Below are 16,308 nucleotides of genomic sequence, written 5' to 3'. Positions count from 1 at the left end.
GACTATAATTTTTCTCCTAAAAGTTAAATTCCAATTTCAGTTGTCTAATAGAATTTCTACACCATCATACCTCTTGTCAAGTTTTCCATCGATGAGATCCTGTGTCTGGTTGGCACTAGTTTTAGCAGAGAAGACCATGAATTCTGGAATGTATTCCTTTGGCATTTTTGTACCAAGTTTGTCAGCAATAGTCAGTGTCTTTCCAGTACCTGTTGGACCTACAGACATTACCTAAAACAAAAAGTAACAATTATTACCTCAAACAAGAAAAGTAAAAGCAGACTTTCTTGAATTTCTTTTTTTCCCTAGTGGTCCCTGAAGAAAATTTGCTGTCCTCACTTTAATTTTTATTGCAAAATATCAAAATTGTGTTGGTCCTTTGCAAAATTTTGGTGGTCAAAACCTTCAGACCACCACTTTTCAAGAACTCTGTAAAAGGCATTACCTAAACAAGGAATGTATAAAACTATAAATCTGATGTTTTGGCCTTTCAAGAATTCTACTACATTACAACAGTGAATATGGAGTTGTGGCTTTCAGCTAAGAGTCTTGGTGACTTCAGTTGTGAAAGACTGTTTGTTAAATGAATATTTGCAAGTAAGAAGAAATTTATGGATTGCAAATGATTCATTTCTTCAGTAATTTTTTATTTCATATTATTAAAATTTTTGTGTTGTCTACCAGATGCCTAAAATAAATTTAATTCTTATGAAACTTACAGATTTTTTGTTGGTCAGCAACATTTCAAGAATACAAGAACTTCTGATATTGTCAATAGTTGGTACAATAATGTCTGAAAACTTGGTATCAGGAGTGATGGTAAATTCTGGACATCCAATCAACCAATTCTTCCAACAGACCTAGAAAAAAACACAAAATATTCTGAATACAAATTAAGAAAATAGAAGAAAGAGGAAATTTTCTGCAAATATCTAAAACTGAACGTCAGCAAGCATTTTGGGTCGGTTCACTGTGCTCATTTGCCAATCAAAGACTTCCTATTGTGACTCAACACTGATTCTATACATACTGTACTACAACATCAATTGGCAGAAAATCTGATTATTGGTACCAACCCACTCAAAAGAGTGACAGACTCAAAAATGGATGAAAATTGGTTCACTAAAAACTTTATATTTTACTTCACTACCCCAAATTCTTCAACATATCAGTTCAAACTTTCAAAATGTTTTTAAAACCAGTTTCATTTATTTCAAAAAGATAAAAACTACACAAATCATATATAATTATATTGCACACAAACCTGTTAAAATGGCAAAAACAAATTTGAATGTGATACTTAAAAGAAAAAACAGTAGGTTAAAAATTCATAAATTACAGCATTTTCAAAGGTAAGGTTCCTTAATACAAAGTTTGCCCAATTCCTCCATATCTGATACTGTAAATCAACTAATTTTCGCAAAAAACTTTATTTCACATTTAAGACTACTTCGCAGAGATTAATCTTCCCAATTTTCTAGATTTACCATTGCATTTATATATGTTATAAATTATATTCACAAACTTTACAGACGAGATCTTGTATGTATCAGTCCAAAATTTGTAAGCTAGCATTCTTAACATCAGCAACTGAACAGAATATGACCAGTTGCTAAAAAATGGTTTATAATTAAAGGTTTTAGATCTTATCTCAAACTTCACTGTTATTGTTAGTTTTTCATCCGTTCTTAAATTTTCAAGTTTAGAATTGCAAAACATATAAACAAGAGTTATCTATACTTTTTTAAAGTATCGAAAGCTGCACACTTTACCTTTGCTACCTGTAAAAAAGAAAATCTATTATGAAATTTCTCTTAGTTTTTCAAATTAAACAAGAGCTATACCAGAAACATCCTTTTCAAACTATTCAAACAGAATTAATAGAGTATGAAAATTTTAATACCCATGAGGATTAAGTCTGATATGGTAAATTATTTTGCATTCAGATTAAAATCAAACCGCTCACTTGCTGTCGTTTATTTATATGTCGTGCTTCATATCAGAAAACAGAAGCGCTGAGAGGTTTGATTTTAATCAGACTATTTTACACTGAACAAAAAGCAAACTGAACATTCTATTGGCTCTTCTAAATCAAATAGCCCTGAATGGGTGGATTATAATTTGGCAAAACTTCCTAATCACAGGGACGACTGCCAAAAAATCTGGCCCTGTTTCAATTTTTATTCTCTCAGATAATTGCCAGGTGACTTTTTCAACTCCTAGCAGCTAAATTATGCAAATAATTTTTAAATACTGTGAATTCATTTTCAATCGTGAAGTGTACCAATTTTTTTTTTTGATTTCTTGGGAAAAGGTAAATCAGAAATCTACATGTTCACTATGTATCAATTTTTACAGTTTTGTATGCAGACTTCGGCAAATCAACGAAATCCAAGTGAAATATCAACGAATACATATTTATTCCTCAGTCCTTGAAAATTGGTACCTATAAAAATAAGGGCTATTCCTCAAAATGTATGTGGGAGGGTAGGAAGGGACTTCCCTATATCCCTACAACCAAGAACCATTTTTTAAATAATTTTGCATAATGGTAATAGACACATACTGAAAAAAGACCATTGACCCACATTCAATAATTAAACTTCCCTTCCTACCCTCCCACATACATTTTAATGGAATAGCCCTAAATGAATCCACAGTAAATTATGTTTTTAAACAAGGCCACAAATAAAATTTACATAGTTTGATGTTGCCTGCCTACCTACCCACCTAAGAAGCAGCCTACCTGAAAAATTTTATGACACCAATCGTTTCAATTTTTTTAAAAAGATTTTTCCTGCTCTAACATCGTTTTGCTGTTTAAAACATGTAACTTATGTAGTTGACTAAAAAAAAAAGGAAAAATCCCTACCTACCTACCTAACCCTACAAGGCATGGTTAGGCAACATCAAACCAGGAATTTCTTAAGGGTGGCCCAAAAACAATTCCACAATTAAAATGTATATGTATATTGTTTGATGTTCGTGACAAACATTTGTAAACATTTTGTTTTTCTTGTACAAAATTTAAAAAAAGATATGTATACCGATTTATTTAACATATGTTGCTTAAGTCTTACCTCTTTTTTCTCAACAACCTCCTCTTCCATCAACTCATCTGCCTTACTGCTACTGATCCCAGCATCATCAAGTCTATAATCGTAAACAAGTCCTTCTCCAGGGAATAGAAGTCCAAACTAAAACAAGAAATTGAATGAAAAGATTCGAACAAATTGTACACCTGACAAAATCAAAAGTTATGTCTTCTATGGCAAATTTCATTGTGAAATAATGATATTAACATAATTTAGAAACTGTTCCCAGTTTTCTCCATTGAACATTTGAATAAGACTAAACTTAGCACAAGAAAATCTGTATAAAAAGATTTCAAGCAAAAAGTAATTTAGCCTTTGTAAAAGAACATTTCCATAAAAAAAAATATGTGAATTTTTTTTTAGGCTGAATCACAAATTCAGCTGAAAATAGGTTCATCCCCATCAACATAATTAGAAAATTGGACATCATCAAAAGGTATCAAAGAAAAGAAGATTTCATATAGTTATAGCTCTGCAACTTAAATTTAAAGTAGCCATACTAGTTTCTTTTTACAACTTCTCCTTTTACTAATTCAAGGTCGATGAAGATCATTCTCATTGTATTGCATTATAACACTAAAAAGGTAACTAACCTTCATTTCTGCCATTTTTTCTCGGACCCAATTTGAGAATTTAGTCCAGCTGTCATTGTCCCCTGTACAGCCTACAGACCAGATCATGGAAAAGATGAACCATGGCTCTATCAGCTCTTTTATTCTTTCCAGTCGTTCCTGTGGTATTGGTTTGTCTCCCTATCAAAATTATACAAATTACTGTTAATGCATCTTTCATTGCTATGTGCACTTTTGGAAAAATGTATCTTAACAAAATTTACAAGCACTACAGAGAGCTTGCCAAATGTGTGTTTTTTGTTTTAATATAAATAAAAATACATATAGGGAATACATAAGTAAAAGCAGATCAGACAACAGAGGAAAGTTTATAAAGATCATGAAGTGATCATACTTTTACATAAGCACTTGTATTTTCATGTATACAAAGAACTTTTATCAAATTTGTGACATCTATGTGTTGATATAGCACACTTTTTTTATTTAGTAAGTAAAAAGTGTTTTTAAGTAAGTTAAATGTATAAGAAAGAACATCTATTAAAATAGGGACTTTTTTCATATGATGATGTAACCAAAACATAAATCAAAAAATGCATGCAAAAATGATATCAAAATTAATAGCAATAAATGACACATTGAAATATGCCACCTAACAGGAATATTTCAATATAACTATGAAATTATGTCACATGCATTTAGTATGACATGTATCACACACACATGTTCATCATGTATACTATTGAACTATCATGTTTAGTTTCTTCAAAACAAATGAACTCAAACACTATATAATGGCCACTGGAACCTAAAAATGAAATAAAATATGACACCTAGCAAAGGAAATTTGTGAGAGACAATGTGGTTAAAACCATGACTATTGTAAGATGAACAAATCATACTTTATCAATGACTCAACATACCAAATATTATTGACTTCTTATGCATAATTGCTGAAGAATAGACCTTATATAAGAAACTTGTGAGAATGAGATCAAGACCAAAAAAAACACTTATCACCTCTTTACACTTAATCCCAAATTTCAAATGTTGCTGAATTATAATGTATGGCCAATGCAAAACAGACCTCATTCAAAAGTTCTGGTCAATAAGGCATGAAAATAAGGTCAAATGAGTGGCTGTTGCCTGTCTGCCATATTTGTTTTTAGTTAAATTCGGAAGTTGTTTTCTCTTTTGATTTGTTTCACATTTTGTCATTGCAAGCCTTTAAAGCTTTCTATACAGTATGGGATTTTGCTCAATGTTGAAGGCCTTTACAGTTACCTATATTTGTTAACATCCTTTTCATCAACTACTTTCACATATATTTGATTTGATATGAAAGACGAAATGACCTGTTATAGTAAAAGCAATACAAATAACCAATGTCTGGTCTACTTGCTTCACATGCAAGGAAAAAAACTGAAAATCAACTGATAACCAACAGAAAAAACACAAACTGGTAACCATTACTTGTTGTTCAAATTGAACGAGAATACAGACTTACTACTTCCTCTTGGTTTTCCTCTTCCTCAACCTCTTCTTTAACGGAACTCACAAATAATTCCTATGTGTTTATTCAGTAAAATTTAATATGGCTAGGAAAACTCATTTCATACGTAGGATTATTTTCTACCCTTGCACTTGTTCTTAACATAACTGTTTTCTTTTTTTTCATAAATAGACCCTTCATTTGTCTAGAACCCTGCTAGTTTGATCATCTAGACTTTAAACCCAACAGAAAAATATATATTTATAAATATATTGATTGTTGGTTGCTTAACGTCCAGTGGCAAATATTTCATGCATGTTCAGGACGATGTATTTGAATATAGCATCTGTATCTAATTTGCACTAGAAAACATTTTCTTCACGAGAAACGATATTTTCTTGCTATTGGTCAAGTATACTTTATTTTTATTGAGAGGTATTTGAAAAAAAATGTCACTTTTTGACACCCATACTGCTCAGATGAAATTTATGTAAAATCCAAAATGGAATTCACTGAATCACATAGTTTCATTTGAGCTGATACAGATTTCAAAATCAGACAATTTTTTAAAAGGTTTGGAAAATAATTTAATTAAAATAATCAGTTACAAAAAATGAACACATCAACAGTGTTTGATGTAAGTGACAATAATATTTATATCACCAAAAATTTTACTTTACAAAAGTACTACTTCCACCACCATAATAAATTTCTAAAATATATTTAATTATGATACACAGTTATTGCTCTACGATGACCTATATGTACTGTAAAAGCATAAACTCTTGCTATTTAGATAATTTTTTCAAAAGCCCCCAAAAATGGTACCCTTCACATATTGTGCTCACTTAGAATTAATGGAATTATTCCAAAAAATCAATGAAATTAAATCACTGAAAAACAAAACCATAAAAATTGGATCCTGCCAAAATTGATACCTTTACAGTACATTTTCCACAACTATGTATATAATATTCTGAAAATTCATAACCAACTAGACCATGTGCATTTTTATTGCTTCATCATTGCATCAAAATATCTGGACTGATTTGATACTTACACCTGGGAATTTTACTCTCTAGATACAAAATAACAATTGAGAATAGTGATTGATTGTTGGTGTTGAATGCCACTTTCAGCACTATTGGCAATATCATGGTGGCCAGCTTTTATGCATGGAAGTTACAATAAGTTTCAATTTCAATGTTATATGTTGACCTACTTCAAAATTTCTTTAAAAAGTAACCAAAACATTCTTAAAAAGATGTACTGTGAAACTAGCGTTTTCCTGTTTCAAATAGTGTCATATTTCAGTATGTTGAAAATATCTGCATGTATTTTTGCAGTTTGAACAAAATAAAAATAATGTATTAGGGGATGCCATGACCCTCCTTCTTTAAATTAAATACATGTATATCAAATTCTCATCCTTTAATTTTCTAATAGTCAACCAAATATTATAAGAAATAGGAAAATGAAATGGTTAGCTTATAAGGTAAAAGGTTGAAAACATTTTCAATCTTGCAAATGAATGAAAGCCAATCAGCCGAAGACATCACATATCCATCATGCAATATCAGCTATACTGCAAAAGATTAAAATATTCTTCATGCTTCAATATTCTCTATTTCTAGCTTTGATATATAGTTTAAGCTACATATAAAAATACATGACATTTAGCTAAATATTATACTGTATATGTGTTTCATGCATAGTACTGTGACTGCTCTAAAACCTTACCACACGTAGCCGACTGGCCTGTGTTTGTATATAGTTTTAGATTAAATCAAATCACACAAATTAAAATATATACATATATATTGGGTCCCCACACAACAAAATAATATATATCTTTATAAGATCATGAGGTAAATAAAAGAATATATCATTTTACTTATTCATTGTAAACAATTTGATATATCTGAAGTAACTTTATAGAAGCTTTATACATAACTAAAGCAATGACAAAACCTTTTTTTTAAATGAAGCATGGTAATTTTCAACTGCAGGTTATAAAGTTAATAAGGTTATCCTTTTTATTTATCAAAAGTTTACATTTTAAAATGTTTATGTCCTACATAAGCTCAAAAAGCAATGCAATTCCCCTTTTCAGAATCAAAGGAATTATGGGTAATTTTTCAAACATCATACACTAAAATGTAATGGTTGGTTAACAACAATATTAGCAAGGATTATTTAGTCAACAGTATTGTGTTATTTTCATTTTGGTGAATGAAGATAGAAGAAATTACCCAGAATTCCATAAATTCAGAATAGGGAATTAAAATTACTATGTTCTCTTTGAAAAAAGCGTTTGGACTTAAAAGCAAATCATTTTAAAATGCAGTATAAAATAATTTTTTTGGATCACAAAAGCAAAACAAAAGATAAATGATTAAATTTAAGCATATGCAAAAAACTTAAAAGAAACCAAACCAAATGGTACATATGTTTAGTGTGGATGCAATGTGGAATCATTATCATTAGTTGGGTACCAATTTTCGAGGATTTCATTGAAAAAGGTAAGCCAAGAATTTAAATGTTTAACAATGTATGCAGAGTGTGGCAAACCCACGAAAATCACATATCCACTAATACAACTTTTACTCAATCCACGAAAATTGGTACATGTACCAACGAAAATGAATCCACAGTATTGTCATTTAATTTTAATAAAAAAAACTTTTGCCTCATAGATGGTTGTCAACCAGACCTCAAACATCTGCAACAACTTTGTAAGACCAAAAATTAGTTTTTATTTTATGAGTATGACGTTAAAGCAGCTCCATGTAAGAAACCCAAGATAATTTTAAATAATCATTAAAGAAAGAAAAAAAAAACATTTCTGTTCATTTTTTTAGTTTTGCAGACATTTCCTGGTAACAGCCTTTTCAATTGTTCATATCCTTTTTTTTTATATCAGAATATACAAAGATAGTTCTTACCTCCTGAGGAACAAATGGTGTAAAGAAACATTCCAATAACTTCAGCCAACTAAACACAATGTTACAGTCCACAGTATCAACAACCTCTCGTATGTTCTTTCTTACAAATTTCACAACAGGCTACAAAACAAATGTTTAGAATCAACACTATTAAAATACAGTACAAGTAATGAACTTAAACAATAGTTCGATTTTTCTCTATCAGACAAATAGACCTATATAAAAGCATATACGATAGCCACCAAAATTGATATAGATCTTGGACTTTTCTATTTACCATTAATATGGACCATGGAAGTTTCTTATTTACCATTGATATGGACCATGTAAGTTTCTTTTTATGGTAGACCAGAGATATATCATAATTAAGTCCATTAAACATGTTCTCTCGGACAAATCCAATTTTATTCATAATTTGATTACTAATTCAATTACTCTTTTTTAAATAATTTTTGTCTCAAGATTTACATACCTGCAGAAAACCATCAAACAGGTCTTTCAGTTGGTCATGATAAGGTTCTATTGGTTCTGGTAATTTCCTCAGCCAACATTCTACAAATGGTGGTAGTCCAATGTAACTAGGCTCTAAGTAGACCATACCACATCTACTGACTGTTGCCGGGGAGGCTACAGCTAAATCTGATACTTCAAACATCATAGTCATGTGCTGCAAATAAAGCAAATCTATATATAGTTATTTCATAATATAAAAGAGAAACGAAAGATAACAAAGGGACATTCAAACTCATCAGGTCGAAAAATAAACTGACAATGCCATGGCTAAAAAAGAAAAAGAATAAAACACAAAGACCAATCAGTAAATTTTGACTTATCCAGATAATCAGTTTATCAAGTTGTTAAAAGCACTTTCAATAAACCAGCATTGAACAATTGTAACATTGGGAACACATTACAATTGCAGGTGATAAAAGGTTATTAACATGCAACTTGTTTGCAATTTTATTCAGGTGTTTAAAGTGCGACAGTTTTGATGTAAATAAACAATAGGTAGAGCTCAACATTGTTAACATTTTTGCCCTGTCACATTTTCTCTATTTATGGTGGTTTTCCAAATAAATAGGCAAATCTTGGATTTTACCCCTATGTTCTATAATTAGCCATGTGGGCCATCTTGGTTGACAGACAAGGTCATGGCACACATTTTTAAAACCAGATACACTAATAGGGATTGTGGCCAAGTTTGGTTAACTTTGGCCCCGTAGTTTCAGAGGGGAAGATTTTTGTAAAAGTTAATTGAAGACGACAACAGATGCCAAGTGATGAAAAAAGCTCACTTGGCCTTTCGGCCAGATGACCTAAAAAGAAGCTCTGCTACATAGTATATTAAAATAAATATAGATGTACTAAGGTTCGCAGTAACAGAAAATACCAGCTTAGTACTCGTTAAAACTTTTATGTTTGTACATAACAAATCTGACTTTCCAGCTAAAAAATACGTCTCTGGCAAAATCTGACAAATAAAATCTAAATATGGTTTATCTACAATTATCAAAATAGTCAGAACAAGGTTATTTAAATGCACTCAGAATTGGAAAAACATATACAATACATACATCTGTTAACTTGATAATTTCACCACTGCTGAGACAAAGTTTCTTGTTGTCATCCAGTACTGTGTTCATACTCTCAATCCATACAGCATCCACTGGGCCATCAAAAACATACCAACGTTTAATTGTGTCGGTTGAAGAACTACCAACTCTAATTAAAGTTGATAAGATACCATCAGTCCTGAAAAAAATCATGAATCATTTCTTTCAAAATATAACCTTTGATATAGTTTATTCATCAATAATATATGTTTGATTTACTAATTTACGGGATATAACATCTGTCATCACAAACTTTGTTCCATTAAAACATACATGGTACCAAGGGAAAGCAATTTGGTCAAGATCAAACTAGCATGATTTCACTTGAGACAAGCATCCAACCTTCTGAGTATTGAGAGAATCTACAACATCATTAAGTCATGGATATTTTTTCTCTCTTTTATGTGTAAATTTCATAATTCATTTGTAAACTGGAATCTCTGTTAACATCAGGGAGCTTCATGGATGAAAATTGAACCATGGAGGAAAGTTCATCCAGAAAAAAAATCCTAAATGTCGCCATCATGCTCGCAATAAAAACTAAATTGATATGCTCATTCATCCATTTTTTTATGAAGTGAAACCTTGGTTAGTAAATAAATGGACAAGTTCTATCGTAATCTTTAATATGATCAATCTTACAGAGAAACATCTGTAAATTTTGAACAGAAAATGCTATCCATTTAAATTTTTGTTTACCACAACTGTACTTTCATTCTGTTTTCTTATTGCTTCTAAGAAATTGCTGCCTAATTTAAACTTTACTTCAACTTTTTCTTTCTTTTTCATTTTGTAAGGACTTAAAAATTGTGGGTGTTTTTCTCACCATCAAATTTCATTAGCATTTGCTGAAAAGTAATTCAATAATGCAATTAATTGTCTATTTTGATCAATATATTCTCCTGTCAGGTTTGTCGATCTACCTGTACAAGTCATTAACAATCATTAGCCGGATATCCCTCAGGGCATTAAAACAGTAATCAGGAGGACCCTTTGGATTATAAAACAATAGGGGTTATGCATTTACATGCCATTGATTATAATTGCTAACAGAATAAGCAACAGCTAGTGAAATTAAAACAAATTTTGACTACACCTTTCAATCATAGCAAAGTTATTTAACAATGGCGCAGTTAAGTTAAAGATGGTGGGCCGCCATCATAAAACAGGTCATGGAGCTCTCTGTAACATAATAACACCTTCAAAGGCTTACCACTCATGAGTCATGGCATCAAATTCACCATACAACTGTCCCATAGTGATGGATTTAGGGTTCAATATATAGGTCATAACTGGGTCAAATATAAATCCAGCTGGTGACATTTCTCCTTGCAAAGCTGTGCAGGCATTCTTTAGAACTTCATAACACTAGAAGATGAAGAAAATAAAAACAATAAATATTGATAAAAATTAAACATTTTTCAATTTGATTTGACTTTATTTAATGTAAGACAATCTATCTCCTGTTACCCTCTCAGTGAGATAATGTTTGAATTAATTAAATAACAGTTGTAATACACTGGCAGTCTCTTTTTTTCATATCTATTAACAAATTTGTAATATATTTTGAATCATTTTTTTTTTTTTGGTGCATGTGTGTGTTGGGGGTATAGTTGAAGTAGTGAAAAGTAATTTAGATATTAATTTTATTATTCAATGAAGATAATGGACATTGTCATTTCATACTACAGAAAAGAGTTTAATTTCCTTCATTTTTCAATAGCGGTGATACAGTAGTATGATCTGATTAGGTTGAAGCCTTAGATTTTAAGTAAAAAATATTCCATTAAACATATTTGACCAATTTAGCCTCTGACTTTTAATATACCTTAGTTTTGCCAGATCCTGTAGGTCCTACCAACATAAGACCATGTCTAACCACTGTAGTCTCAAACAACTGAATACACTTGTTGATAAATCCTAAAACAAATACAACATTTCACCCATGTAATAGCTTCTCAATTTCATATAAAAACAATATAGTTTGAGCATGGTGGCGAATATAAAACAATGAACCCTTACATCTTAATTGAAATATTATTTCTGTAACTTGTTGAAAACTGTGGATTCACTATTATATGTAAGATACCAATTTTTGTGGATTTTGTCGGCATAGGTGAACCATAAATTTAAATGTTCAACGAAGGAAAAAATGTTTTTATTCTTGTAAGGTTACTTCGTCAAAATCATGAAATCAAGTATCCACAAAAATACAAAATACGAAAATTGGTATCATCGCAATCATTTAAACTCGCATTTTGAATTTTTTTATATGAATTAAACAGGGTTTTTCTCAATATCGCAAAATTTAAATCGCATTTTAGTCTAAAATGACAAAATCGCAATAATAAATGCATGCGATAATATCTGAATTTACAGTATTTACTATTGATCATGATTATAAAACCAATACTGACCATCAACATCTTTAATTCCACTTTTGGTACAGTTCTTCCTCAGTGATGTTTCAAGAGATCCATAATCAATTGGTTCTTCTCTGAAATCAAGAAATGTCAAGTTATATATGACTAATTTCTTTCAAAAGATCTTTTGCAGAAAGTTATCTAATAATATAATTCATATAGTTAAGATTTGTACTCATTATTCAATAGATGACTTAAAATGTTCTAAATGTATATGGAAATATCTTCGAACAATCTAATTACTTAGTATAACATTTTTATACAATAACAACTAATTAATCATATCCTTTTTAGAGACGATTTCAAATTGTCTCCCTTTGATTCCTATTATTTTGTTTTTTACATGTATATTTTTATTTAGATAATCTCTTATAACTCTTTTTTATAGTGTCTCTTTATGTTTTATGTCTATGCTATATTATCTGTTTGGAGGTTTTATAAAATTCAGAGGTGAGAATTAAGTAATGTCTTGTCTTGTCTTTATTCAGCAATTCCCTGTTTTAGGATAAAAAATATTTCTATCACAATGGTGAGAGAAAAAAATTATATCAAAAAGTTGGCACATTGCTTTTTAAAGAAATCTGCTTTAATATATTTGAATTTTGTTCTTTTAAATTTAATTCTATTTATTTTCTTATGCATGAATATTCATAGAAAGATAACTTACTTGATGTTAGGGAACAAGTCAGACACAATACCACCAAAGAGTTTCAAATCTTCTACCAAGAACTTTGGCACATTGACATCTCTAATAGCTCTCAAACAGATCAATTCCTGTTGAAAAAAATGATGTTAAATAAATAAATGTTCTGGTATTTACACAGATCATCATTGTTGTATGAAATTTGTTGCTTAAATATACATCAAATGAGTGTTAACTCTATTGAAATTTCAGTAAATTGATTGTTCTTGACAACAAAATTGTTCCGGTAGAATCATGTAAATTTAAGGTTAAATCACCTGAATTATGCTGTTCCACCTAAGAAAACAAGTAAAACAGTTCCTAATCTGAAGCCCAACTTTTTCTCAATCTTACACTTCATCCAATAAACTGTTAACACAGAGATATGTCTTGCCTTTTTGTTATTTTGATAGTAAAATGCAAATGTTGAAATTAAAATAGCAATACTTTAACATGTAAGTTATGCAAAATATTCAAAGTCAATGAACCTTAATTGAAGGTAAGGGTCAAACAATCCTCATGGAAATGAGATGTGCCAATGCTAATACAACTGCATACCAAATATCATTGACCTACCACTAGTGGTTCTGCATAAACTAGCCTAATTACAACCTAATACATGTAAACTAAGCAAATGTTTTAAAGTCAATGAACCATGACTGAAGTTACAGGGCCAAATAATCTCCATTGAAATGAGACGTGCCAATTCTAATACAACTGTATACCAAATATCATTGACCTTCCAGTATTGGTTCCTCATAAACTGACCTAATCACAAACAAATACATTGTTGACACTGCCGATTCTGGAAACAGCATACTTATGCCTCGCCTTTTTACTCCGTAAAGGCAAAATAATAAACAAAAATTGTATTATGCTTCTGTCAGAGAAAATCTTAATTTGATTACATTTGAAAATCATATCATAAATACCTCATTCATGTCTTGGTACTGTCTCTTCAAGTTACCAGCAGCAGAAATGACAGATTTCACAGCTCTCATACCAAAGTCATAATGGTCCTAAAATATAAAAAAATTTTCTCATCTTTGATATCATTGTAAAATATTTATTCATGTAGAGATGTATAACACTTGATAATGTAGCCATTAAAAAAATATCAAGAAACAGACAATTGAATGTTGAATTAGAATTCCCCTCATAATTTTAAAGTGCCAATCTGTCTAAGAATCAGGCAGTGGTGAAAACATGACAAACAAAAACCCACTCAAGTTTACATTAATTTATGCTAAAATTGTATAATGGTGCACAAATATAACATTGGTTTCCTTTTCTTGTTCTGGTAATTCAAGATATAATTTGGTTGAAATGCACTAGAAATTAACATTAAGGGGAGCTAACTCCGTAATTTGCTATCATTCTAACCAAAAGTTATCTCGAGATTTCTCGAATTACCAGACAAGCAGAAACGAAAGACGTACCATTTTTAACTCAGGATGAGGGTAACTTCAAAATAGGATGGTTAGGTAGGTGGGTTTTTTTCTGTCATGTTTTGAATTTTTTCTAAATTGCCTGATTCTTACAATGACTGGCACTTTTTGTTTTCTGTAACTTGATGTGTTTGTTCATCCTCGTCTCACCAAAGGGTGACAGCCAAGAGATGAGGAGGTGATAATGAGAAAATGTATGGAGTTTAAAAAAACTTAAATTATCTGATTATCATTAGTCCTAGGCAATATCAATGATGTATTGCTTATGACATCATCACATTCTATTTCTACACAAGAAAAACCCATCTCATTCCTTATACATGAGATGGAAAATTATCATACAGAAAGATCTATCAAAGATTTTTTTATAGAAAATAGCCATAATGTTTAAGATAATTTATATATTTATGCAGATATCTAACACCACCAAAAATAGTTATTTTATAATAATCTTGAATTGGACAGTTGAATATGGACCATGACGATTTATCCTTACCTGAGAACTAAGCTGTTCTGATGATAATTTGAAAGTGGTAACAATTTTCTTGGCCAGTTGTTTTGCATCTGAGAAACCAAATGAGAATAAACTGATTTCAGCAATCAGAGCATAATCTGGTACCATCATAGCCACTGGTCTAAACAAAGCCTGTCAAATACAGAATACATGTGTCAACAAATTCTTCAAACTGTTAAAATGATAAAAATAGCCATTAGGCAAAGAAAAAAAATTATCATTAGCTTCTCAGGCACTGTTATTTGTTGTTTGTTGCCAATGTCTGGAAATTCTTGGTTCCTGGTTGTGGTACAATTCCAATATTACAAATAGTGATCTTGGTAAACGAATCGTTTTAGTAACAGTTTAAAAGGCTACAAATTCTATGTTCATTGTGATTAAGCAGTATTATATTTCATAGGGGAAAAAACATATACTGAAATAAAAAAAATTTGGTCTGAGAAGTTAATTTTTTTGAATGCATTATAAGACATTTTTTAATCTAATAAGGTGTTGTTCATTTATAAATATTGAACTGAATAAAATTTTATCTATCAATAACAGCACTGAATTTGTTTAACAATTGGCTCTGACACGTTTAGGAATCTGAGTTTCCTCATACTTATATATACAAAGTATCTTAAACTTATTCTTCAAAATTGTTGTCTTTTGCTGTAATTACATGACCTTAAATTGCCTTAAAATTGAACTTCCATCCTTTAAAATACAATATATACTAAGTAAAAAAAGTTTTGAACAAGTGTTTTTAATTTTATATTCAATACTAAACTTTCTTCTAAATAAATTATTTGACTACAAAAATTATTTGGAAATTTTTTATTTAAAGGTTTTAATCAAAATATAAGTTGCTCAACTTTTTTTAAAACTCTTTTTAACTCAGTATAGATGGATAGATAAACATTTATTTCCAAAGACAAATTAATGCAAGTTATCTCCCTTACTTTCAAATTGTCTGGCAATTCTGTTCTTCCAGCATATCCAGGGTTCATGGTGATAAAAACAGCACATGATGCTTTCAACGTCAGCTCTACACCCTCAAATATAAATCTGTCCACCTACAAATTATAACATTAAATGTGTAAGAAAATTTTATTAAATTCCATAAACTCTACGAAATTCTCTGAGCATTCAAACTTAATAAAAAAAACCTTTTATTAAATTCCATAAACATTAGGAAATTTTCTTAACATTCAAACTTTATAAAAGAAACTTTGATCATTGAAGAGTTGTTTAGTTGAGGCATTGTTTCTTAATAATTAATGGAATACAGTGATTATAGTTAGCTGCAAAACAACTATAAAAAGCTTTAACCTAACATCACCTAAAAATGAAATGTTATTAAATGTACTCTAAATCCAGCATCATTTATTGTTATATTGTCAGTACAAATCAAAAAGTAACTTTACATTTTATATGTATTTTTCAAACTGAGAATTACATTAAAATTGATAGGTAATAGGTTTGTCTGCAGCATTTAAAACTGATTCGCTAATTAATATTAATCAAATTGAACAAAGAAATAAAATT

At 30.2% G+C, this 16,308-nt stretch overlaps 2 protein-coding genes across 7 annotated transcripts in view; one reads left to right on the top strand and one right to left on the bottom strand.

Annotated features, from left to right (window-relative positions):
• The window catches only part of LOC127724169 (uncharacterized), a 483,200-nt gene that overhangs the window by 152,203 nt on the left and 314,689 nt on the right, over positions 1–16,308 (top strand). The window lies entirely within an intron of this gene.
• Positions 1–16,308, bottom strand: part of LOC127724159 (dynein axonemal heavy chain 1-like) — a 103,430-nt gene that overhangs the window by 53,986 nt on the left and 33,136 nt on the right. For 4 of the 6 annotated variants that reach the window (XM_052231034.1, XM_052231031.1, XM_052231035.1 and 1 more), the window contains 15 exons: positions 15,723–15,836; positions 14,764–14,913; positions 13,752–13,838; positions 12,805–12,911; positions 12,132–12,211; positions 11,543–11,634; positions 10,928–11,082; positions 9,676–9,853; positions 8,574–8,768; positions 8,102–8,221; positions 6,897–6,914; positions 3,689–3,847; positions 3,081–3,197; positions 720–860; positions 71–231 (listed from right to left, as the gene is read on the bottom strand). In XM_052231034.1, the coding sequence (XP_052086994.1) occupies positions 71–231; positions 720–860; positions 3,081–3,197; positions 3,689–3,847; positions 6,897–6,914; positions 8,102–8,221; positions 8,574–8,768; positions 9,676–9,853; positions 10,928–11,082; positions 11,543–11,634; positions 12,132–12,211; positions 12,805–12,911; positions 13,752–13,838; positions 14,764–14,913; positions 15,723–15,836 (1,874 nt within the window). The remainder of the gene's footprint in view (positions 1–70; positions 232–719; positions 861–3,080; positions 3,198–3,688; positions 3,848–6,896; positions 6,915–8,101; positions 8,222–8,573; positions 8,769–9,675; positions 9,854–10,927; positions 11,083–11,542; positions 11,635–12,131; positions 12,212–12,804; positions 12,912–13,751; positions 13,839–14,763; positions 14,914–15,722; positions 15,837–16,308) is intronic. The other 2 variants (XM_052231033.1, XM_052231036.1) reach the window with 1 other exon arrangement.

The sequence above is a fragment of the Mytilus californianus genome, unplaced genomic scaffold, assembly GCF_021869535.1.
Source record: "Mytilus californianus isolate M0D057914Y unplaced genomic scaffold, xbMytCali1.0.p SCAF_14, whole genome shotgun sequence".
NCBI lineage: Eukaryota > Metazoa > Mollusca > Bivalvia > Mytilida > Mytilidae > Mytilus > Mytilus californianus.
Note: the sequence above shows the minus strand (reverse complement) of the source record. Positions and strands in the feature narration are given on the sequence as shown.